We start from the raw sequence: 27492 nt of genomic DNA on the forward strand, positions 1-27492 counted from the left end.
GCTCCCGTGGGCTGGAAAAGATGGATACAGTCCTAGGAGACTCTTTCCTAGGACTGTATCCACCTTTTCCAGCCCACCGGAGCACCTGAAGGCTGAACTAATTTACGCAGGATAAGTCATCAACTGCCGAGCCGAGAAGTTTGTGACAAATCGAATTTACTGTAAATTCGCTCATCTCTAATTACAGGATATATGTCTTCAAATAAATCCCTATGTATAATAAAGTGTAATAGTAGATACCAGCTTTCTATTGTATCCTAACGATTTGCAGTTTAAAGAGCTCAGTATCTTTTCTTCAACAAATTCATTTGAATATCTTGCTCGGAATATCAATTTATTCAGATTTTCAGATCCTGATAATTGTGTTACTTTTAATCCCAACATGAGGAAGTTTAAAATGGCCTAAAATCCGAGTGAATAACACTGTAAATGAGATTGGCCAGAATTTAGTCACAATCTAATCACTACCCTACTGAGATAACTGGCTTCCACATTGACACCGACTTGTGATTCAATCATCTCTGTGAGGATATTGCATTTATACCAAAAGCTTATGTCTGAACTTCAAGGGAAAGTCTACAAAAAAAAAACTGAGTGTCACTAATATACTATATAGGGCAAAAGGTTTTTGAACACCTGACTGTCACACCTACATATGTATTCACCCTTTTTATGAATTCAGTTAAAGGGGTTGTCCAGCGAAAGAAACAACCTGTGTATGGTTTCAATAAGTGCAATAAAGCAACTTACTAATATGTTATTGGCCACACTGCACAGATCTTTTATTTTCAGCTGAGCGTTCTTGCTTGTAGATGTAACATCACATCACAGTCTCAGAAAGCAGTCTGCTCCCCTCCTGTCTTCTCGGGACTAGACCAATGATGTGAAGAGGGGTCATTATTATTGCCAAATACTTATTTTTACTGTCTAGGTGGCACCATGGGGCTTTATGACTTTGTTAGGGGTCCAAAGTTCGGAGAGATGCTGTCTGTGGGGCACTTTTTTTAGAGGATTTACAGTAATAGGGAAAAGTAGGGTAGCAACAGGCACAGAATTGGGGATAGCAGCAGAATGAGGTGTATGTAGATATTGGAAATAGGTAGGAAGTGTACTGGAAAAGAGAGAAGCCAAAGATGTCTGGGCTGGGAACACAAATTTTGATCGCAAGGTCTTAATGGTGGTCAGGGCCAGTTGGAAAGGATGGGAAAAGCAAATGACTGCCATCAGAGAAGTCACTAACTGGGAGTCATTGAGTTTACCAGTGATTTATTGTATTCACTAATATAATCTGCAGAGTCTCTGTGTAGATCTGATATCTTACCACTATATGGGCATTATATTGATTCTGAATAAAGTTGATTATTCTGTAATAGCATGGTAAGGTTATTGAGTATAGCGGTACAGTTTGTGATTGTATAGCAGTATCATTGATCATATTGGTTTTTGTATAGTTCATTTTGTTTAGTACGTGGATGTAATATTTGGTCCTGGTGGAGTGGTATTATTTTAATAAATATATACAGTGGGGAAAACAAAGTATTTGATACACTGCTGATTTTGCAGGTTTTCCTACTTACAAAGCATGTAGAGGTGTATAATTTGTATCATAGGTACTCTTCAACTGTGAGAGACGGAATCTCAAACAAAATTCCAGAAAATCACATTGTAGGATTAAAAAAAAATGATTTGCATTTTATTGCATGACATAAGTATTTGATACATCAGAAAAGCATAACTTAATATTTGGTATATTTAGAAACCTTTGTTTGCAAATACAGAGATCAAACATTTCCTGTAGTTCTTGCCCAAGTTTGCACAAACTGCAGTAGGGATTTTAGCCCACTCTTCCATAGAGACCTTCTCCAGATCCTTCGGGTTTCGGGGTTGTCACTGAGCAATATGGACTTACAGCCCCTTTCAAAAATGTTCTATTGGGTTCAGGTCAGGAGACTGGCTAGGCCACTCCAGGACCTTGAGATGCTTCTTACAGAGCCACTCCTTAGTTGCCCTGGCTGTGTATTTCGGGTCGTTGTCATGCTGGAAGACCCAACCACGACCCATCGTCAATGCTCTTACTGAGGGAAGGAGGTTGTTGGCCAAGATCTCGTGATACATGGCCCCATCCATCCTCCTCTTAATATGATGCAGTCATTCTGTCCCCTTTCCAGAAAAGAAGCCCAAAAGAATGATGTTTCCACCTCCAGGCTTCATAGTTGGGATGGTGTTCTTGGGGTTTTACCTATCCTTCTTGCTCGAAACATGGCGAGTGGAGTTTTGACCAAAAAACAATTTTTTTTTGTCTCATCAGACCACATGACCTTCTCCCATTCCTCCTCTGGATCATCCAGATGGTCGTTGACAAACTTCAGATGGGTCTGGACATGCGCTGACTTGAGCAGGGGGGTCCAGTTAATACAGGTAATGAGTGGAGAACAGGATGGCTTCTTAAAAAAAAAATAACAGGTCTGTGAGAGCCGAAATTCTGACTGCTTGGTAGGTGATCAAATACTTATGTCATGCAATAAAATGCTAATATATATTTTTTTTTAAATCATACAATGTGATTTTCTGGATTTTTGTTTTATATTCCGCCTTTCACAGTAGAAGAGTACCTATGATAAAAAAATACAGACCTTTACGGGCTTTGAAAGTAGGAAAACCTGCAAAATCGGCAGTGTATCAAATACTTGTTCTCCCCACTGTATGTATATTAATCATTTTATATGTGTGTATGGAGAGATATACTCTGGGTCTTGAGCCTTAGTTTGTTAGTGCTCTACTTTCTGTAGTGTCAGCATCTGTTGGATAGTAATAATAATAACAATCAGAATTATTTATCCTGGCTTCATGGTCAACTGAAAGTTTGCTTTGAAATACAATAAGAAAAAAACAAAACAAAAAAAACACCAGTCTGGATACGAGTGGAATCAGGTCATGCATTATTCCCAGGAGAGCACGGATGGCTTGGAACTGAGTGGGACAGTTTCTATGTGGGAATATTTCAAATCCCAAACATAAAGGGTTGGTCCCAGTCACAAGCTTCCTATAAAAAATAACTTATTATAGATCCATGCAAATTTAAAAAAAAACATATGGGGAGAAAAAGAAAAAAATTGAAACGTTTAGTTTTATTATTTTTATTCCCATGGGTATTTTTGCAAATGTTAAAGAATCTATAATAAAAAGTTATAGGAAACTGGTGACTGGGACCAACCCTCTTTGTTAGATTTCAAATACAATGTCTGGCTTAAAATAGGGCTCTATCTACCTTAGTATAATATAATAGAAAAAGACAAATAGAGAAATGGTGTGCAGATCATCAAAAGGATACCGATGGTGAAAAGGTGCAATGGTTGGCACCTTACCCAGCAGTGTTATGCTAAAAGCATAACGTCCCAGAATGCGAATAACATAAAACAGGTTTGTAGCCTACAGGTGTTCTGGAAGTTGATCACCGGTGATAGATCCACATGGAGCAGTACTATGTACCAAGAAAATGGGACATCTAACAGGGCGCTGAACCCTGGACTGTGAATGAACTTTAGAGCAGAAGAAGGAAGATTTTTGTCGAGTTCAGCGCCCTGTTAAATGTCCCATTTTCCTGGTACATAGTACTGCTCCATGTGTGCTCCATAGGAAAAGCTTTATGTTTATCTTGCAAACCAAATATAGACAAAACTGGTGGACCTGATAAATTCACTATTTAAGTTGGTGTAGCTAGATCCATAAGATATGATATTAGACTACTTTAACCAATGACAAAACACACCAAAAATCTGCACATCATTTGGAGAAGTGAAATAGCTCCAGCAAACTACTCCAAGGTTCCATTGTAATAAGTTATTCGAAGGTTCCAATTTGAATGCTCTCTTGGCCCCAAGTCTGTCTACAAACTGGTATTGACAGTAATTATAAGACCTTTAACAGAAAAAAGTGGAATAAAAAAAAACAATAAATAAATAAATAACTGAAAATACACTTAATCTTCTACAGGGATTTCTTAGTTTTCCATTTGGAATCCTCGATCTCTGCCATCATTGTAATTCATCTTTCGTGAGTGCCCAGGGTGAAGATGACTTGATGACCCAACTTTCAAATTCCAGTTTACATTGTCTCTGTAGTCAATAGCCTTCTGAATGTCACTAGAGGATGCACGAGCAGTAGATGGAGTCATAGCCACTAAACACCGACAAGGGCTGCTGGTACTTCTTGCACGGCTCAGAGGAGTAGCTGGAAAACGTCTGTGCACGAGACATCTTTGTTGTACTGAAACGGTTACCTAAAGTGATCAGAGTAGATAACATAGTTTACAAGACAATTTCTAAGCAAGCAAATCAATACATATGTTGTTATTCGTCAATTTATTTTCTTGTGTTGTCAGGACTACCAGGAATGCAACAGAGTAGCTGATATGACATTCTTGTGATATGACCTCTCGTTATCAGTAGAGATTCTATTAGTCAGACCCAACTGATCAGCTGGTTATTCCTTATGCTATAGGGTTATATGATAGGGGATACCTGGGATAACCCCTTGAATAGAATTACTTATAGATGTGTCTATCTTTTGCACCTAATAACTTTGTAAATTAATACAAGAGGTAGAGTGAATATTAGTGCATTTTGGAGTGACCCTGCCAGATCCATATTTACATAGCATGATTGTTTCAATTCAACATACTAACATACTAGGTGGATCCAATATACCCATTTATTATTAGCAAGCAGAGCATATTGTTCATTTTAATGAAATATAAAAAAGCTATTGAATATAGGAAGCAATTGTTTTCATTAAAGGGGTACTCCAGTGGAAAATATTTTTTTTAAATCAACTGGTGCCAGAAAGTGAAACGGATTTGTAAATTGCTTCTATTTAAAAATCTTAATTCTTTCAGTACTTATCAGCTGCAGTATGCTCCAAAGGAAGTTGTATAGTTTTTATTCAGTCTGACTACAGTTCTTCTCTGCTGAAACATCTCTCCTGTGTCAGGAAGTGTCCAGAGCAGGAGAGGTTTGCTATGGGGATTTAAAAGTACCCTGGACAGTTCCTGACAAGGACAGAGGTGTCAGCAGAGAGCAGACTGAAAAGCACAAGAGGTTACAGCATGAGCAGCTACAGAGTCCAGTGATGTGAAAGGGGGAGATGGTGTTACCACTCATTAATTTCTGTCAGAATGGGCTTCCTGCTGCTCTAATCTAATGAGTCATAAAGGCAATGAGCAGTAACACCAGCTCCTCCTTTCACATCATTGGTCTTGTCACATGCTGACAGGAGGGGGGGGGGGGGAAGGAAAGACAAACTGCTTTCAGAGCCTGTTATCTGACATCACAGCTTACAAGGGAGAGACCACTTGTAAAATGGAAGAGCTGTGTGCACTATGGCTAAAAACATATAAGCAAGTTGCTTTATTATACTTTTTGACACCATAGTTTTTTTTTCTTTTGCCAGTAAACCTCTTTAAAACATCTCATAATGACAATTTTCCTTTTTTAAGAACACATAGGTGTTGCGAACAACATAAAATCAGCCGTGTGTGTGTGTGTGTATATATATATATATATATATATATATATATACATATACATATACATACATATATGCTTAGTACTACTGTATATGTCTAAATTGATTTATGATGCCGTCTTCAATACCATCCTGTATTATACTTGCTACCATTCTATGCTTCTCAAATTTTATATAACATTAGTTAATCTTGAGTCTATGTTCATACATTGTAAAAATGAAAAGCAAAAGACTTCCGTATTAAAAAATGTTTTAAAATAACATCAGTAATTCTGTTTCAATCACAGAAGCATGTTTGGTCAGTGTGTGCCACTTTTCCTTAGACTTTCATTTTGTACATTATTAGATAAAAAATGCGGATCTATTTTATTCCTATATAATACATGTATTTTGCTGTTCATTTTACATGTGTTAACATACAGTAGCCTCACATTTGAAGGAAAATGAAGGGTTAAATAATAAAATTAATAACCTTGTTCCACTCAGACACTGCCTCAGCAATTCTAGACAAATCTAATACTTTGAAGAGGTTGGAAGTTTGCAAATTGTTTTTATATGGATTTAATAAAATTGGAAATTTCCCATTCAGTTAGGCACTTTCTGCTTTGTTTCACTGATTTCAAGTACTCTTCAGGACCTTAGGAGCACATATACAATATTATTGATTTATATTACAAGTTCAGCATGCTCACTGGAGGATGTCATTTATACAGCATAGAATTATAATAGCCAGATAATCTGCACGTAGCACCGAATATTTCCTAATTTTAAAGCCCTATGTGGGATAGATTGGTTGCTATTGCCTATAATACATTTATACACCTAATAATATGAATGCTATTTTATAAATATGATATGTTTTCTCAATATGTGGGAACAATGTAGCAAAAAATGGGCAATAGCAACTAAAAATAACATCTTCTTTGTGAAAGGCTGATACTCTGATCACTGTTTGGCAATTTTTTTTTTAAATCTGCCCACATGTTTTATGTAGCAGCAAAAAATATTATTCCTCTGCAACACATCTGTAACACAACAGTAAGTTTAAAAAAGCCAATATTTCAGCCAGGGGGTTTCAGATATATATTCTACTTTATTATTGTAGTATAAAATCCATATATCCAGCAACTAGAGGTAACATAAATGCTGGATCTGACGTGTTTTGGACACGTGGATCTTAGTCATAGATCTATGATGAATCTATGACTAAGGTCCGCGTGACAAAACGTGTCAGATCCAGTGTTCAAGTTACCTCTAGTTGCCTGATATGTGCATTATATACTACAATAATAAATCTGAAGTTACATCCGGAACCCCCTAGCTGGAAAATTGGCTTTTTGCAACTGGTGTTTGTTTGGCTTTACTCCAAGCTATCCATGCTGGACGTTGCATCAAGAATAAAAGGTGAGAGCTGGCTGTTGTGTGCAATTGTACATTCTTGAACTTGTACAACTGTGTAGGACTACACAGAGATTTTGGCTGACATTGGTCTCATGGCCAAAAACACTGCAGGGATTGTGCTGCACTGTAGATAAGACAACTGAATGGGTTTGTGTTGCGACCCACAAATGGCCCTAATGACACCCGAGAGTGGCACAAAATTAATCTCTTATGGATTTATTGCAACTTTCAGATTACAGTTGAGGCCAAAACTTATGGGTGGGTCACAACATATCCCAATGTAGTACAATCCTTGAAGAGTGATCTAATGATTTTGGCAATTTATTGCAACCAAATTAACTATGTAGCTCTAGCCTAATGGAAGTAAGCACCTGCACCAATAATTTAGCAACAGTTGGGCTGTCTAAACGGTATTTTATCAAGGGTCGTTAACTTGTAGATAGTTGATTGGCACTGATTACCGGCGACTACAGGGCGGGCGGCGAGTGACGTCACGCCTGCGCCGGCGTGTGACGTCACGCTCCGCCCCTCAATGCAAGCCTACAGGATAGCTATCACGCCCCCTCCCGTAGGCTTGCATTGCAGAGCATGACGTCACACGCTGTCGCAGGCATGATGTTACACGCCGCCCGCCCTGTAGTCGCGGGTAATCAGTCCCGGAGCGAACACGCTCCGGGGACTGATTACAAACGGGGTGCCGCGTGCATGATCCCGGGGGTCCCCAGCGGCGGGATTCCCGCGATCAGGCATCTTATCCCCTATCCTTTGGATAGGGGATAAGATGTTTAAGCACTGGAGAACCCCTTTAAGGGGTTAATGTAAATAAAAAAGCCAATAGATAAAAGTAAATATCCACAGCAGAAACAGATATGAACAGATTCCTTCAGGTTGGAACAGACTGTCCTGTGTCCTTTATAGAACACACTAGAATAAAGTTTCATCACAGCAGTACAAATAAATAGTAACCGTGTGATGTAAAAATAAATCAAATTCTCATAGACATAAGTAGTGATAGGCTGTGCACTTGAAATTATTGTTTTGATTAGCAGGATAGCGATGGAGCCCTAGGGAGAGATATTTGGTGTACAATATTCTTAGATAACAGCGGAATAAACTATATGGAACACTGAAGCACTGGAGCAGCTGTGCCTTTTAAACACCCCCATTTCCTAGTCTAATGCATACATCTGGGTCAAAGTGGCACAATCTCCAGAACTCACAGGTCTGACTGAGCAGAGTGAGTTGCTTGCGTGCTGAGTTATATTTTAGCTTATATGAGACTTAGGAACTAAACAACACTGACTCTGCCCTCCACATCCCAAATAAGCTTGTATGAGACTTAGGAACCAAACAACTCTGACTCTGCCCTCCACATCCCAAATTAGGGCTTACTGCCCGGGTTTAGATAGTAGACTGATAGACTGGAGTTGCCCAAGACTTTGTATCTCCTGTAATCCTCTTCTTTGCTAATGGGGTCCCTGGGCTCTCATGGATCTTCTCCCCACTGCAGACTTGCTTCTGACTTGCTGAATGACCTGCTCGGCGGGATCCTGTGAAGGGTGCTGTCGCTCTGAACAGATTTGTGCTGCAACTGGATTTTCTTAGGCCTGTCCTCATGTAGTATGGTACAGGTCCACAGCAGAGGTCTAGAGGTGACCTCCACTCTCTTCTCCAGCAGCAAGCCCTGAATGGCTGAGACAGGCATGGGATCCATTTAGCATCCTCCTGCACAGAGTTAACCTCTTAGGGCACAATAAAGCATAAAAGTGCATTCACAGTATATTACAAAATAAAATAAATTGTATATTTAAACCTGAGTAGTGGGCCTGGAGCAGACACAGTAGGTGACATCCACCTGACAGGTCAGGAAGACAGGTGTGTTCCACACCAGGACAACACAATATTAGTATTATTTCATGGTTGTACTTTCTGTTTGAGCAGTTGCTCATTACATTACTACAATTCCTATAAAATATTGCTTTCCAACAGCTCTTCATCACAGCCCTCCCATCCTGCCTACTTCCTTCCCACAGCACCCCTGCCAGGTCCCTGCCCAAAGCTGTTGCAGAACATCTTATTTCACAGCAGACTATGGCTCAATCAGTGAAGTTTCAGAAGAAGAAACACCCACATACATGTACACCACAAATTCATGAAAAAAGCATCGAGGGATTTTGAAAGGGTGAAAAAGCACCAAAAATTAGAAGGCCATGTAGGCATTTCATATTTCCCCCATTGACTCCCAGCTACATTTGGCCGCTGTGTTTTTGGCCCAAAAAAGCCATTAGGGGAGTATGGATTTTTCGTGCATTTTTGGACAAAAAACAAAACAAAAAAACTGTGTTCTTGTTTCCAGTTTTTCTGAACATAAGGGGATGTAAGTAATCTTCTATTAGAAAGCTTTGCTATGTTAAACTGTGGTGACCCACGGTGTATGGCGGGACCACTGGTGTAGCGGTGTAGGTGGTTGGGCAAGATGTTGTAAACCCCTAGGGTTCGTGACGCCAGAGTGGTTTTCGGGTACCGGAACCACACGAACGGTATCTCCGCTATTCCAATGGCTAGTTAGTGAAAGGAGAGTCCACAACCAGTTATGGTTTAACAGAGGGCTTACTGAGTTAAGACAGATGGAATTATCTTCACAGCTAGGCCAGATTCCCAGAGAGGTAGCCAGGAACCCAGAAGGACCTTGCCGCTTGCTGGGACCAATTAGACTTGTAATAGACTTTAGAGATTAACTATAGGCTGGACTTGACTATGGGTAGTGACAGCAGACATAGACTTTTGACTTACTGGAATGACTGTAGCTTTGTGGTCTTTCAGATGCTGGTCACTAGCACTGAGACATCTGTACTGGCTGGTTCTCAGTAAAGGAAGAGAGAGAATTATAATAGCCACGCCTTTATATAGTGGGGGGCTGAACCAAAGCCCTTTGGTCAAGCTGCGGGTCATAGGTTAATCTGGTGTTCTCTGGGTAATATCATGTGACAACATAACATAACATGTGACATTCCACAGGTCCTTTAGACATCTCACAGCACCTCAGGTCCTTCAGACTAGCTATAAATTAGGACACTGACTAGAATCCTATGACAATAAATGACACTTATAATAACAGCAGGGGAGACACTGCAGGAGAGCCCCCAGGTCACTGAAGGACTCAACCTGACAGGGCCTAAGTGTAGTGCAGGACCATGTCCCATACTGGGATATTACAAACCCCCCCCACTTAACATTAGCCTCCCTCGACGCAGGTTCTGTCAGAGTTTAGGGTCGAGCTGTCACGCCCCCTCCCATAGGCTTGCATTGAGGGGCGGAGCATGAAGTCACATGGGGGCGGAGGTGTGACGTCACGTGCCACCTGCCCCGTGGTCACCGGTAATCAGACCCAGAGCGAACATGCTCCGGGGACTGATTTTAACTGGGGTGCTGCGTGCAAGATCATGGGGGTCCCCAGCGGCGGGACCCCCGCGATCAGACATCTTATCCCCTATCCTTTGGATAGGGCAATAAGATGTCTTAGAGCCGGAGTACCCCTTTAACCCCTTAACGACCAAGAATGTATATTTACGTCCTTGGCCGGCTCCCGTGATATAACGCGGGGTCACGCGGTGATAAGATAGGGGATAAGATGTCTAAGCGCCGGAGTACCCTTTTAAAGTTTTTTCTGGTCGATCAAATCCCTCCTCTGAAAAGAGGAGGGGACCGCACTGCAGTGCTTATGCGCAGAGAACTGCAATGGATCTTTGATCTCCAGACTCTTCCGCCATTGGGCCTTAATGCTGAATTTGTGATACCAAACCATTAATTATGCCATTGTCCCAACATGCCTGCTGAATTCTGTAGATTGTCTACCTCTGTATGTGCAAGGTAATTTTTAATGCCGGTTGGACGGTCCCTGCATGCAAAACTCAACTTAAAATCCATAGTGGCGGGATGACCCCTCACCCTGAATATTTTATAATCTCTCTTTGTGTTTTCGTATTGGCCTTATGTACGCCGTCATTTAATTTTTATTTACTCTTATTTTTATTTTTTCTTAATTTCCCCACAGGTCCAGTGAATGTGCTATGTGAGAATTTGGACACATCTGATATTGGGATTGCTTTGTCCCACCCCCAATGAGTTGGTCCCTAGTTTGGTGTCTCCTACACGCTCCAGTCTTGGAAATGTGCTTTGAGATACCATAATAATCTCCCCTAGGATATCTATGATGTCTTAAAGTGGAGAATTTAAGACCAGAGGGGTTTCAGATTGCTGTGTCCTTTGTGCATATGTTCTGTTTGCATGTTTGGACCTTAAAGGGATGGCAAGTCCCTTATGATCTAATTGGGACCGCTGCCTCCCATATGTGCTGCCATTTATGCTGTAATTTTTTTTATCATTACATCAGTTCTGACATACATTCCCATCTCATATATGGCCCCCATTACTTCGCAACTCTTGTGCGCATGCGCATCTCATTACAGACATGCGCACTGCGAGATTTCAATCTAAGCGCCCATTCTCGATGTGCACTTGCGCATACTTGCTGCGTTTTCACTGGTGCCTTCCAGACCTGCGTGTCATCCCGGTCACTTCCTGTCGGCGGTTGATGCACACGGACCATGCCACCACTGCCGACATGTTTGTTTACAACTGCATGCAGTGCCCGCCCATACCCCCGCCTCTGTAAGTGATCTTTTAAAGATTTTTTTATCACTTTACACCTGCGCATATCACTATATATACACTGTAATTGTATATGATGTATGTAATTAGGTCCAGTGCCATTACTGCATTGATGTTCACTTTGATCACTGTTATACATATATGTTATGATGTATATGTAGATTTGTTTATTTGCATAATCAATTGATGACATCACTTCCTATGCCTTATAAAATGTATCTCTTGCACTATGTACTTTGCTTGAGAAAGGCTGCATTGTAGCAGCTGATACGTTGTCATGTGTTTCTGGATGGAATAAACGCTACCCACTTGAATCATTACTTTGGAGTGCCGCAGTTATCTTTGTGTGTTTGTGTCCAGCTATGGAGGCCTGTGGCCAGGGGTCCCTACTCTGACGTGCACCCAGCATCTATTCACATTCAGGAGAGCTGCTACCCTTTTTTTGCTTTAGGTCCTTTAGACTAGCTATAAATTAGGACACTGACTAGAATCCTATGACAATAAATGACACTCATAATAACAGCAGGGGAGACCCTGCAGGAGAGCCCCCAGGTCACTGAAGGACTCAACCTGACAGGGCCTAAGTGTAGTGCAGGACCATGTCCTGTACTGGGATATTACAAAACAATTACACTAATATGTAATTTTCTATCATTCTGGTTCTCCTTCTCCAATATCCTGTGTTGTTCCAGATCTGAAAGAATTACTTGTGACCTATAAGGTTTAATAGGGGACCTCTACTCATGGCAACATAACAGAAGCCTTACAGATAGGAGTCCAGGTATGACCGCTGCCCATCATTATGTAACACATAGAAAGGAAGCAGTTAACAGAAAGCCTGGTACAAATCCCTTGGACTTGGCAGACTTTATTTTCACTTAACAGATTGCTTACTTGCTTTGGATATTATCCCCCCCCCCCCTATCTCTCATCTGCTGTAGTAACATCTATGGGAAATGCAAACAGAACTCTCCAGGTCATCAATGAGATTTTTGTGCCAGTACAGTGGCTTACTGCAGGCAGCAAAACCATTCTTCTACAATATGAAGCAGATTTATTTCTAGGGCATCTCTTTTCATCATTTTAACAATTAACTCTGTAATCCTGTTAAATGACCCTTGGTGAACATTTCCGATGTAACACGTATAATCCATTTCTATCCGTGGATTTTAGAAATCTTTAATACCTATCAAATAATATCTTGACCAAAATAGCTTTATTTTAGATCTCTCTATAGTTTAGCTCTATCTATCTATCTATCTATCAATCAATCATCGTATTGTGTGACTACTGATATGTTGTCTGCTTGCACTATGGAATAAATCACTGTTCTTAATTTTCATTCAACCGTGGTGTCCTGAATCAATCCTTCTGCTATCTATCTACCTACCTACCTACCTACCTATCTATCTAGATACCTACCTATCTACCTACCTATCTATCTCATATCTATCTCATATCTATCTATATATATCTATCTATTTATCTATCATCTCAGTCAAACCATGTGCTTATATGCTGATAAATGCAAATGAGAGTGACTGCAGATGGTTACTATTGACTTATGTGCCCGATGCTAACTTGGCTATATTAATAGACATTGGGATGCTGGACAAGAAAGAATTGCTTATTCCAGGCAAAATAACAAAATTCAGTTAATGTTTCTTATCCTAAGTGGCAGATTGTTACTGAATGGAAAGGATACAAATATACAAATGATTGGAAACAGGAACTAAGGAAAATAAATTATAACAGTAGCCCCTAAATTATCATGGTAAAACCAGACTAATGTTTTTTTAAATGCTTTCATGACGCCTGATGAAGCGAAGGCCATTTGTAGGATATTTACAATTCTAGCAGTCTATTTCGAGAACATGGCACATATACAATGCTGTAAATATTGATTCAGTGATTCATAGGACAGTGGTTAAGTGTAATAAACATTGATAAACACATAGCAGAGTTCTTGTAACGTCACCAGTATTCACAGTGTATTGGTAAACATGGTCATTACCCCCACACAGTCCAAATCTCCCATATAATTATAGTCATTGCACAAATGCTGCATGAAGAGATCATTACATTTAGTCTGCCTGGCGGGAGCATTGAACTGGCCAGAAGAATACCAATGCAACCTAGTGCGATTTGTGGAATGCATTAAAATGAAATGCAATCAATATAGAGGAGATTGCACATTCTTTCTTTCTCTTGTAGATGGTGCAGAGTTTTTTATTTTGGTAAATGAAATGTTTCATACTGCACATTATAGAAAGTAATTTGGAATTATTTGTGGAGAAGATTAACCGCGCCACTATGTTATATCACCCGTTAGGTTCAAATTGTTCTTCTATTACCATTTGGTTCCAGTAGCATTTTGTTTTAGCTTGTGCTGATCAAAGACACTTTGTTAGATAATTCAAAGTGGTCTTAACTCTCTGGCAACCGTGTAAATAACTAAGCTATTGGTATCTTGGTATATGAGGCAATTGAGTTGACCACTCTAGCAGCTAGCAATTCTTAATGCAAAGGTAGGTGATATCACTAGTGTCAGATAGCTGGTACTTTCACATGTGATCAGGTCATTGAACTGTTAAGAATGAGGCCCCTTACCAGAATGGTTCAACTCAAACAGCCATGACCACAAGGATACAGCATCTCAACTATTTTTTAACATGAAGGATTGCAGTGATCACCAAACTATACACTGACTCTAAAAATTGCCACAATACCTCTGAATTATACCACTAAAATATCTGTTGTTAATTTAGGGTAAGTACATGGGCAGGGTTGGGGAGATAGGAAGTTAGGCTACATTCACATCATGATTTTGCCATACTGTTTTGAATCAGTTTTTGTTTTGCAAAACTTATCCCTCATAAACTGACAAAATGTTTGTATGCAATCGTATGCTAATTACAGTTTCCATTGACCATAATGTTATAAAAACCACATAAATTTTTTTTTTAGAACCGACACATAACCCTTTGTAAACAGAAAAAAATGTCAGAACCGTTCACAAAAACCCTGGTTAACTATGGTTTTGTGCACAGCAAAAAAAACACACAAAACCTTACAAAAACATACACAACCGGATACATCTTGTTAATAATGTTTGTGTACGGGAGGTCAATGTATGCAGTTTGCCATACGGTTGTGTATGGTTTTTAAATACCAAACCATATACAGCAACTGTACAGCAAAACCATGATGTGAATGGACCATTAAAGGGGTTCTCTGGGGAACCAAAACGTGTCTCCTATTCTGTGGATAGGGTATAACACAGTTATAAACCAGGCTGAACACAGTTGTAAACCAGGCGTTAGTGCACACAAACAATATTTTTATAACCCTAAAAGATTAATTGACATGCTCATTTTAGGCCAACTATTTTTTTTCTTTCTAGCCATTAAGAAAACAAGTGTTTTTCATGCAAAACAGACAATTTGTTGAGGCAGATTTTTCATGAAAAACTATTTTATTTACCGCTGAAAAACCCATAAACATTGTGTGAACATAAGGTTAGATGGAAGTTCAGTGGGAGAGATCATCGAAAACTGATGGTAAAATTGACTTTTTTGTCCAGAGCAACCAGTCACAGCTCACCTTTAATTTTAGCTTGTTAAGATATGAAAGCTGAGCTTTTATTGGTCACTATGGACAACAAAGAATGTTTTATTATTAGACCATTTTTGATTACCTCCACCTGTATCTAGAGTGTGCAGAAATGGTCAATCATAAATAACTTAATTTCAAAATTCATTCAGAGTTTACACTTTATTAACTATCAAGACCAGGGTTACAAAACTGCTTTGTTTTCATTGGAAACTAACTGATCAATGTGACTACAAAAGACATTACAAACATTTTAAGGGATATTCCCATCTCCATGATCAGTTTTTAAATTGTATCATTTTCAAACGTATCTCCTTTTCATCTTACTGCTTCTTTTCTCTGTTCCTTGTTTACTGCTGTTCTCAGGGTTACAGACCACCTCTTTGCTCTGGAAGCAATGGCCAGGCTGCTGATGTCACTCCCTCTATCTGCACATAGCAGGAAAGGGCAGAAATCCCATACATACATACTTACTCCCCTGCCACCTAATCTGCTGGGAACCTAATCTTTATGTAAACATCATCGCTGAAACTCCAGACACCTGAATTTTGCTGCTTGTGTTCAATGTTTACTATGTCAGTGAGTCAGGCAAATTGCTAGTAGCTTGCACACAACTAGCTAATCATCTGTGTCTGAAGTGTCAATCCCAGAACAAGTGCCCTCCCTGCTGAAAAAAGGAAGTGGACAGAGGCTTGGCTAGATGAAAGAGGAAGATGAGAAAACCATTTTTACCTCGTAAAGACACAGTTCTTTTGGGTCTTAATAATAATTATAATGTAATAATCACATAAAGTCACTCAAATGCTGTGGTTGTTGTTGTTTTTTTGGCCTTTGCCACCCCAGAGTAAATGTATGGCTCTGCACAGGAACAAGTTAAAGACGACAAAAGCAGCCATTTGACAAATCACATTTTAAGGACTGGTTCCATTCCTTTCCATATGACCTGCTAGGGCGACTGTAGCTGCATCCTTATCCTCCAGGTCATCTGTTTACTGTTTTACAAAAGATGGATCAATTGGTGAGTAAGCAGGTTTGTGAACAGGCAGGGAAAGCAAATCTACATGCTACTTAGAAATTACGGATATGTGAATAAGATATATTACTAAGTGTCATGTATTGTCATGTTATGTGTACTACTGATCTTCTATAGTAAAGACTATTTTGTAAACCCAATTTAATCCTTTTTTAAGTAAAATGTATCCTTGGGTTGCATTTATACAATCTTCCATTTTGGTTGTGTACATCTCTAGTTGTGAAGTCGTTGTAAACTGTCCAGACTACAATTGGAAATAATGATAATGTTATCTTTTAAATATTTAAGTAAAAATCCTAATGTGTTAAATGTTGCTCTTCAGTTCATGAAGATCCTTAGTTTGCCAAAGCAATAGTTTACTAATATTTCATATAATGGAGATTAAGAGTATCTGATGTCAGCTCTTAAAGCTTTTAGCCTTCATGTGCTACTTTAAGAAGGTTGCTTAGTGACACTTCTGGGCTTACAGCCAAGTATGTAACCTCAATTTATCACCAAGCAGGCGGTTGACAAAGCATGACTGCTTACTTGGAGGTTTGGGGTATAGGATACATTGTTTTATTTAACTTTTTTTTTTCTTGTAACCACATATGAATTATCTAATGTTTTTTACCCAAAAATTTTTTAAATACCAATGTTAAAGTTTACACTAATCTTTGTAATGTTACACTATGGCCCTCATTTATTATATTTGCATTTTTATGCCAGTCTAAGGCTAGGTTCACCTCAGTGCTCGGAGCTCTGTTTGCTGATTCCATTACTGTATTATGACAGTACTTATAAACTCCTGCATGTCAGTTTTTTCTCTCTGCTAAATTCATGCAAAATCACGGGCATATAACAAAACCCCTACAGACCCCATTCAAAGTAAATGGGACCTGTCGGCTTCCGTTGATGCCTGCTGTCACAACCTCAGTCCCAGACCCATTTTTAGCTGTTGCAATGGAGCTCGTAAGGAAGCTCCACAATGCTGATGTGAACCTAGACTAAGAAAAAATCTAGGAATCATTTAAAATGCCATTTTTCAGCATTGATTGAATCCTTAAATTGTGGTGCACGTGGGGATCGGGTGTTATCAAGGTAACATTTTTTTTTTTTTAAAACAGCAAAAGTTGCTTATTTCATTACAATTACAAAATGTTTGCATAATTAAGCAACTTTTCTCTGCTGCCCTTGCCAAATAGGTGGGGCTTATGTCAGAAAGGATGTGGTTATGCCAGAAGCAGGCATGGCCACCCCTGCTCAGCGAATTTAATACAGATTACACTTGCTTTGCTAGCAAGTGTAAACTGTAGTTAAAATCTCTTCCAGCTCTATGATTTCAGGATGGGCTCATAGGCAGCCTTCAATAGGTAGGGATTTATGTAGAGGCATGCACCTCTACGTAACTCCAGTGAGCCTGTGCACTGGCAGGGGATTCATTTTATAGGCATTGAAGGTTTGGTGTTCACGTTTTTGAATGAATGATTAACTTAAAAGCCATAAAGTAGTACAAATTATAGATCAGATTAAGAATTTTATTGTAGAGTTTTGTAATTCAATTAGGTATTTATGGGTAAGGTATGAGTAGTTTTGTCAAGGCTAGGAGGAAACAAAATAGCTTCCCCAATGTTTTCCTCTCTACCTTGGACTATATGTTATGTACTATTAAGATAGGGCTGTGCCTTCAATAGTATTACGCAGTAAGGCATAGGGAAGTGTCTACTATATAGATGTGTTCGACTTCATCCTTGTGAGGAGCCATATCTGAAGGAATGTATGGTATGTGTTAGGCTTCACAGCTGTGAGCAACCATAGCTGTGTTGGCACAGAATTTGTTTGACTTAAGCTCGGTGGGAAGCCATATTCAGAAAAGTGTGGGCCAAGCGGGACTGCAGTCCTATGAGGAGTCAAAGCTGGGTCAGCGTGGGCTCTGTGAAATGTCAGCCATAAGTGGGTGAGTAAATGGTTAGAGTAAAGGGACAGTTTGGCTGAACTGTGACCTGGAAAGTGGCCTTTAGTTCTATTCATTAAAGAAAAAAAACATTAGACTGGTGGGAATATGAAGGAGTGTTAGCCCAAAACGCTCTTGGAAGAAAGTCAAATGTATAAAGAATGTACCTGATCCTGTGTAAAAAGAAAATTTTAATTGGTGCTTGTTGCACTGCAAGTTAAGGTTAACATGTGTAAAGTTAAAGTGATCTAGGGAAGACTGCATTGACTTGTGTGAAGGTAAACTTAGTGTATTACTACTGTACTGTTGCCATTGCAAGTTAGGTGAGTTGAATCTTATTTACTAACAAGGACTTGAACTGAAACTATATAACTACTTGGTGGTCTGAGGCCATACTCCTGCTGGACAGAGAATTGCGTGATTGGCATGTTTGCATGCTAACATAAAAGAATAAATAGGAATACATTTTGTGAAAAGTACTGACCTACCAGTAATTATTATTATTAATTTTTATAACATCCTTGGTTCTTGGACACTTTACATTTAATAAAGAGTGTAAATATATGACACAAACTCAGATATAGTAAACATGAAACATAGTAAATATAGACAGATATAGAGGAAAAGAGAGCCATGCCTGTACAATCTACAAAGGGAGGAAAGAAAAATGGTAGGAGGACAGCTGGTCATCCATAAGAATATTAGTAGCCTTTTTCAGGTCAGAGACAGCACATCATAGGCTTGTAGAGATAGGTCTTCAGGTTGCTTATGAAGTTCTGATGGTAAATAAGAGGTAGATGTGTTGAAGCAGCATGTTCCAGTATATGGGGAAGCACAGGAGAAGTCTTGGAGATGGTTGTGTGAGGTGGGGGAAGAGCACAGGTGGAGGTGTAGAGAGGATCAAAGATTACATGAGAGGTGGTATTGGGAGATCAGATTAGAGATGCATGGGGGGGGGGGGGACAAATCGTGGATGGCCTTGTATATCATGGTAAACAATTCAAACTGAATTTGTAAGGAAACGGGCACAGGAGAGAAGCAGAGGAAAAGAGAGGTGATAGGTGGATTAGTCGGGCATCAGAATTGAGGATGGATTGAGGGGAGCAAGAGTGTTTGATTGAGGCCACGGAGGAGGATGTTGCAATAGTCCAAGAGGGAGATGATGAGGGCATGTACCAGTAGTTTAGTTGAGTCAAAGTTGGTGAAGGAGCGGATTTAAGAAATGTTTTTGAGGTGAAGGCAGCAGGCGGTGGTAATGGTCTGGATGCGTGGTTTCAAAGACAGCACGGAGTCAAATGTGTGGGACTGAGGAGAGAGTGGAACCACTGATTGTCATGGATAGGTCAGCTGAGAAGAGAGATGGGGGAAAATGATGAATTCCATTTTCTTCATGTTAAGTATGAGAAAGCAAGAGTAGAAGAAGGAAATAAAGAGAAGTGACGTCTGGACCAGAGAGATTGAATTGAGCATCATTGGCGTAGAAGTGGTACCTAAAACCTAAAGCCATGCAATGCAATTGTATAATCTGTCCCAGGCTCAGTGTGGATAGAGAAGAGTAGGGGCCCCAGGACTAAGCCTTTGGGGGACTCCAACACGGAGAAGGGGCAGGGAAGTCAGGCAGATGTGTATGAGGTTTGAATGGTTGTGTGGTGTTAAGAGTGCTGGACAGTGACAGGAGGGCAATATGATGGATGGAATTTGGTAAAGGGGTCCAGGGTTAGGAGAGATGTCACCAGTGGTAAGGAGAAGCAGGGACAGGGAGTGTGGTACTGGGGGGAGGTCAGTAACTTTGGTGCCTAGGGAGGAGATAATAATGGGCCAAATAAATCTTCTGGAATAGGAGAGTGTGAGAGAAAGGATGGTATGGTATAGTTCCCTTAGGTTGCCTTCCTTTTGGTATAAATTCTGCTGGACACTTAGAAGCCAGCACTTAGATGCAGGCCCGGCGCTTGCATTAGGCAGACCAAGCGGTCGCTTAAGGGCGCAAGGACCAGGGGGCGGAAAAATCAAGGACTTTTTTTTTAATGCTTTGTTGCGCCGCCCGCTGTGTTATTCGTGCCATGTGTCCAAAAGCACCCCCTCCTTCAGCTGCCACCCACCCCTATCCCGTAGCACCCCCGAACCCCCTGTCATCCAATGCGCCCGCTCCTGTCCTGTAGCACCCCCGAACCCTCCCCCCAATTTGATGCGCCCGCTCCTGTCCCGTAGCACCACTGTAACACACCCCCTCCCCGTCTGATGCGCCCGCTCCAATAGCGCTCCATTAAATCCTCACAGTTGCGGCGGCAGCCCGGGCCTGCTGAGAGAGTGTAATTGTTTTAATGATTTCCAGATAGGTTATACTGCAGATACCACAAATCCCTATCTGCCATCAATTTTGACTCACTTATTTCTGGGTATTTATTTTAATAGTCACCAATAAAAGTACATTTTTAGGGGTTATTCATTAGTGGTGTTTGTCCCCGTGTGTGTGTGTGAGGGTGGGGGGTGGGGTGTCAGTGTGTGCATGTGTGTGTGTGTGTGTGTGTGTGTGGGGGGGGGGCAGTGTGTGTGGGTGTGTGAGTCTGTGTGTGTGTGTGTGTGGGGGGGGGTAACTATGCTACCGTGCTGAACCTGCTACTTAATGTGGGGAAGCCAAATGTGGGGAACCTGCGACTTAATGTGGGGAACCTATTACTTAATGTGGGGAAGCCTAATGTGGGGAACCTGCGACTTAATATGGGGAAGCCTAATGTGGGGAACCTGCTACTTAATGGGGGGAAACCTAATGTGGGGAACCTGTGACCTTATGTGGGGAACCTGCTACTTGATGTGGTGAACCTGCTACCTAATGACCAAATGTGGGGATACCTAATGTGGGGAACCTGCAACCTTATGTGGAAAACCTGCTACTTAATGTGGGGAACCTGATACCTAATGACCCAATATGGGGAAACTGCTTCCTAATGTGGTGAAATTATACTAATTTGTGTGTGGAAACTGGGGTTGTGGGGCAGTAGCACCGTTATCATCCACCAGCAACACCACAATTCCCCCCCCCCTCCCGTAGTAATGGCAGCTTATGGGATATATGGGGTGCTGCTGCGGTTGTGGTATTGTATTTAGAGGACTCACTGTATGGCAAGGTTATATTCAGAGGGCGCAGTGTGTGGTAGTATTATATTCAGAGAGCAGAGTGTATAGTAGTATTGTATTTAGAGGGTAGGTGTGTGGCAGGTTATATTCAGAGGGTGCAGTGTGTGTTGGTATTATATTTAGAGGATACAGTATATTGACAGTATTATATTCAGAGTGTACGGTGTGTGGCAGATTTATATTCAGAGAGTACAGTGTGTGGCAGATTTATATTCAGGGGTACAGTATGTGGCGGATTTATATTCAGGGGTACAGTATGTGGCAGATTTATATTCAGGGGTACAGTATGTGGCAGATTAATATTCAGGGGTACAGTATGTGGCAGATTTATATTCAGAGGGTAAAGTGTGTGTGGAAGGTTTATATTCAAAGAGTGCAGTGTATAGTAGTATTATATTTAGTGTCTGTCAGGTTTATAATAATTATTGTTTTTATATAGAGGATGAGAATGCGCTGACATAGTGGGGAGCCATCTGGGCATCACATTCTGCAGAGAGAAGATTCAGCTGGAACAAGTCCTGGTGGTATCTACATCTGAATTAGATAAGGGAAGACTATAGAGAAGACGTCACCTGTTGTCAATGATATTATTGTGTATTCTCCTCACTATGTCCTATCAGAGCTGTAGTCACTTGTACGTTCTACAGTTATGATGAGTGAAACTACAACTCCCAGCATGACCTCACTGGAAAGGGCATGCTGGGAGTTGTAGATATGCAACAGCGGGCGGGTGGCATTTTTATGCCAGGGTTCCCCCAGCATTTGCTAAAAGACATCTCCCATCATTCAGTGTGGAGCATTAGGTGGGATTTTGTTGGAATAGGAGCAGGGCAATGGTGTGACCAAGGGCAGGAGTCTTGCTTCTTTTTTTTTTTTTTTTGTCCAGGTGCCGTGAGAGTTGTCAGCATTGTTATAAAATGATATTAAAAAATACAGAATTTTGTAGGAGCTTCTATGGCGGCTGTAGTTTTTCATTGTACTTCATTGGGGGGGGGGGGGGGGGGGGCAGCATTTTACTCTTGGACCCAGGCAGCACAATGCCTTTAGGCCAGCCCTGCTCAGGAGCAACGGAGCGTCACATAATTAAGGTACAAAATAAATAAAAGAAGACTAAGGAAGAAGTTTGGGAGGGGAGGCTGGGGAGAGCAAAAATACAAAGATGGGGTGCAGGGGGGGAAGCTACCGGAAGGTTGGGGGTTGAGGAGACTGAGGAGGGGGAGGTGTTGTATATGTATGATTGATAAGGGGGGGGGGGGCGCTGGGGATTGTTACAGAGTTATCACTGTGTTATCTTAGGTGTTACATAGGACTGCAGGTCACATTTACTACATTATCTGTACTCAGAGAGTTATCACTGTGTTATCTGTGGTGTTACATAGGACTGCAGGACACATCTACTACATTATCTGTAGTCAGAGAGTTATCACTGTGTTATCTGTGGTGTTACATAGGACTGCAGGACACATCTACTACATTATCTGTAGTCAGAGAGTTATCACTGTGTTATCTGTGGTGTTACATAGGACTGCAGGTAACATCTGCTACATTATCTGTACTCACGTGTGGGAGTTCTGGTGGCCGGGGGTGGGGGGTGGGGGTCGACTAGGGGGGGGGGGGGAAATGGAGTTTCGCTTGTGTTGGCAGAATTCCTTGCACCAGCCCTGCTTAGATGTTCCAGTGCAAATGGCACTTGGAGATGCAGTGCAAATTTATATGAAGTGGCTGCTATTGCTTAACTAAAAATGCCTAGGTGGGGCAGGCTGTGGCAGGTTAGCTGTCCAAAAACCCAAAGTGGCCTTGTACGACAGGTAAAAACTTCAGGTGCAGCCTGATTCTCGTCGACCTGTATGTAATGGTCCCAGATGAAAAATAGTTTAAATTTGTTAGGATCTACAACTTTTAGGGGGACATTTATCAATCTTTGCTTATGTATTTCTTTATTTAGTTATTTTTTTCTTACAATTTTTTTGCTTATGTGCAACTTAATTTATCAACTGGTTTCAGCCTGTTGATAAATTTCTTTCACATAAGCAATTTTTTTTTTTGCTTTGGTAGAGGCTTTTTCTTCCCCAAAAAAGCGTAGCTCCCACCATCCTTTTTTTTTTTGCTAGCCCGTTCCCCCCCCCCACTACGGCACTAGCCCATTCCCTCCTCGCCCCCCCAACCCTCATACCCCGTTCCCTCATTACACTTGCAGTTACTGCAGTGTCCGGCAGCGGACGTGCAGGGACAGCGGCGGCAACGAGGCGGCGGCGGTGATGTGCGGGAGGAGTGGCCTCCCAGCCAGTGGCCGGGGAGCCAATGCGCTTGCTCCCGCCTGTCTGATTGACAGACAGGGAGCGAGTGCAGCCTAACTGAAAAAGGACTGATTGCCACTCCAAAATCAGTCCTTTTTCAGTAGCCAGTTTTTAAATGTAAATTAAACCTTTTTAATGAAAAAAAAATAATAAAAGTATATTAGAGATATGTTGTAGTACATAAGTACTACAACATATCAAAAAATGAAGTTGGTGACAGTGCCCATTTAAGTCCTTGTACACCTTTTGTCTTTCAAAGCAAGCAGTTTTGCCAGTCTGCTTAGGACATCAAGATGCAGGTTTTGCAAGGCTGTCCGGAACATATTATGTAACGTACCTCTGTTTATTTCATATCATAAATATTATGTTCTCATTCATCAGCAACATGTCTAATAGATCCAATGTAGTCATTTTATAGAATGTTATTATGTAACAGTCATGGGTGAAGCTATGCTTATGTAATACCTTGGAAATTATATCAATTCTGCTTTACCATCTATAGGTTATAGCTGTGTTTGCTGCTTGCTGATGCTACAGTGCTCTTCTTCTATGTTTTCCTTTTTTTATTACCCTAGTTCATGCCGCTGTACTGCCGAAGGGCCTGTTCATTATTTTATGCTCTGAATCTCAATTGCTGCTCTTATATGAGTTTAAGTATTACACATCAAACATACTCATTGCAAGACAAGGAAAAGATCTCTGAAAGTTTAAAGAGGTATTTGAAGGCTTTTACTTTGGCCATATTGGGTTTTTACTTAATTTCCTTTGGGAAGTATGAGAAAGACTTTTATTGCCGTGGTACAGACGGGGTGAATAAATATATTGTTACCGCTGGAATGAACTAAGGTACTCTTATGATCCTTAGGGTATAAAGAAAAAAACAACAATTGGAAATAAGTTTAAAAAGAGTTTACGCAAAATGTATGCACTGTAGCTTTATACATTACCAAAGGATACATACAAAGCATTAGGTAAGTTTTCAGACCCTTTACTTATGTTAAGGCTTTGTGCTAAAATTAAGGGCCATAAAAAAAGAAATAAAATAAATCTAGTTCCTAGTTATCCCCTATCATTCTATACTCAGTACCCATTAAGGACAAGTTGAGAATAGAATTTCAGAACATTTTGCACATTAACCCCTTAAGGACTGAGCATTTTCCATTTTTGTACTTTCGTTTTTTTCCTCCTCACCGTTTAAAAATCATAACTCTTTCAATTTTGCACCTAAAAATCCATATGATAGCTTATTTTTTTGCATTACCAATTTTACTTTGTAATGAAATCATTCTTTTAACCCAAAAATCTATGGTGAAACCAAAAAAATAATAATAATTGTGCGACAAAATTGAAGAAAAAACACAATTTTGTAGATTTTGAGGGATTCTATTTCTACGCAGCAATTTTTTTTTTGGAAAAAAGGACACCTTCTCTTTATTCTGTAGGTCCATATGATTAAAATGATACCCTACTTATATAGGTTTAATTTTGTCTTACTTCTGGAAAAAAATCATAACTATATGCACGAAAATTAAAATGTTTAAAATTGTCATCTTCTGACCCTTATAACTTTTTTATTTTTCTGCGTACGGACGGTATGTCATTTTTTGTGCCGTGATCTGAAGTTTAAAGTGGTACCATTTTTGTGTTGATTGGACTATTTGATCACTTTTTATTCTTTTTTTTCATGATATAAAAAGTGACCAAAATACGCTATATTGGACTTTTGATTTTTTTTTTGCGCATACGCCATTGACCGCGCGGTTTAATTAATGATATATTTTTATAGTTTGGATGTTTATGCACGCAGCAATACCCCATATGTTTATTTTTATTATGGTTACATATTTTTTTATATGGAATCTGGGAAAAGGGGGGTGATTTAAACTTTTAATAAGGAAGGGGTTAATGGGTGTTTTTTTTTTAACTTCTAATTCAACTTTTTTTTTTTTTTTTTTTTTTACACCTTTAGTCCCCTTAGGGGACTTTTAGGAGGAATCATTAGATTCCTCACACAGATCAATGTGGTTTCATAGAACCACATTGATCTATGTGCTCTGCGATCGATTGATAAAGCCGGCATTCACAGCACAGCAGCCGGCATAGGACGTGAGGTAAACCCTCCAGCTACCTCAGCAGTGGATCAACATTGACAGTGGCGATCTAAAGGGTTAATAGCCAGCCACGACGGTCGCCGAATGTTGGTTATTAATGCCGGCCCCCAGCTACAGGAATCAGCTGGGGGCCGGCTGGTATGGCGCAGGCTCGAGTCGGGAGCCCGCGCCATACAACGATTGCCGTCTCAGGACGGGCCGGCTCATCCTTAGACGGCAACTGTTTAATTAAAAAGGAAAAAACTAAGTTTTACATAAAGTTTTGAGACTCTTTGCTATGCCACTTGATATTTAAAGAGTAAATACAGAGATATTCTTAATGGAAACCTGATCTAAAGTTCTCTGTGCCAAAGGATCACCTTTCAACAAGACAATAACTCTAAGAAAACAGAACAACACAGTAGGGTCCAGCCATTTTTGGAGATAACTGATGGTCTACTGTTAAAGCTCAAAAGGATCTGCAGAGAAGAATGGCAGAAATTGCTCAAATCCATATGTGCAAACGTTGTGGCATCAACTCCAAGAAGACTGGAGACTGTAATCTCTGCCTAAGGTTCTTCAACTAAGTGCTGAGTAAAAGATCTGAATACTTATCTTAAAGCAATATTTTGTACTTTTCAATAAATTAGGAACGATTTCTAACACTAGGGGGATTTATCATTGACATTTTATTGGCTGAAACGTGCAAAATTTTTGCACAGTTAGTTCTTATACCAATAATGTGTGCAATTTTAAAATATACAATGTTGGCAATGGTGACTGTGAAATGCAATCCCTTCTTCTTGACTATGCAGTGGATGAGATTTATTAACTGCATCTTTTTTTTTAAACTGCACAAAAATAATGTGCAAATGATCAAATAAAAATAAAAAATGCAAATTTGTACAACCTCTGCCTTACCTTAGAATTTGCTGTAGGATGTAAATTTTTCTCAGGTGATTTTTTATTTGTGCTAAATTTATCAAAGTCTGCGCACCGTTTTGCTGAATGTGGCGCAAATAAGCCAAAAACGCAGCAAAAAAACCCAAAACAAAACATGATAACATTAGTTGTTTTAAGGATCTAAAAGCGGCCAAGAAGTTGTATATGGCTATTTTCTGTCTAAAGGAAAGCTATTTTGCATATTGATCACCTTGTGGCAATGGTACCTGTCAAGGGGTAAGATATATTAAGCAGCAATGAATAGTCAGTTCTTAAATTCTAAGTGTTGGAAACATATCTGACTGACTCATAGATTCTACAAATCAGCAGTTCTTGTGGAGTTGTTACGCCGAGCGCTCCGGGTCCCCGCTCCTCCCCGGAGCGCTCGCTTCACTCTCGCTACTGCAGCGCTCCGGTCAGTTCCACTGACCCGGTGCGCTGCGATACCGTCTCCAGCCGGGATGCGATTCGCGATGCGGGTGGCGCCCGCTCGCGATGCGCATCCCGGCTCCCGTACCTGACTCGCTCTCCGTCTGTCCTGTCCCGGCGCGCGGCCCCGCTCCCTAGGGCGCGCGCGCGCCGGGTCTCTGCGATTTAAAGGGCCACTGCGCCGCTGATTGGCGCAGTGGTTCCAATTAGTGTGTTCACCTGTGCACTCCCTATTTATACCTCACTTCCCCTGCACTCCCTCGCCGGATCTTGTTGCCATTGTGCCAGTGAAAGCGTTTCCTTGTGTGTTCCTAGCCTGTGTTCCAGACCTCCTGCCGTTGCCCCTGACTACGATCCTTGCTGCCTGCCCCGACCTTCTGCTACGTCCGACCTTGCTTCTGTCTACTCCCTTGTACCGCGCCTATC

At 40.6% G+C, this 27492-nt stretch overlaps 1 protein-coding gene across 3 annotated transcripts in view; it reads right to left on the reverse strand.

Annotated features, from left to right (window-relative positions):
- Positions 1–2633: 2633 nt before the first annotated feature.
- The window catches only part of DOK6 (docking protein 6), a 602763-nt gene continuing 577904 nt past the window's right edge, over positions 2634–27492 (reverse strand). For 2 of the 3 annotated variants that reach the window (XM_056521475.1, XM_056521474.1), the window contains one exon: positions 2634–4279. In XM_056521475.1, coding sequence (XP_056377450.1) covers positions 4001–4279 — 279 coding nt within the window. In that variant the 3' untranslated portion in view covers positions 2634–4000. The remainder of the gene's footprint in view (positions 4280–27492) is intronic. The other variant, XM_056521476.1, reaches the window with a different exon arrangement.

The sequence above is a fragment of the Hyla sarda genome, chromosome 5 (genome assembly GCF_029499605.1).
Source record: "Hyla sarda isolate aHylSar1 chromosome 5, aHylSar1.hap1, whole genome shotgun sequence".
Taxonomy (NCBI): Eukaryota; Metazoa; Chordata; class Amphibia; order Anura; family Hylidae; genus Hyla; species Hyla sarda.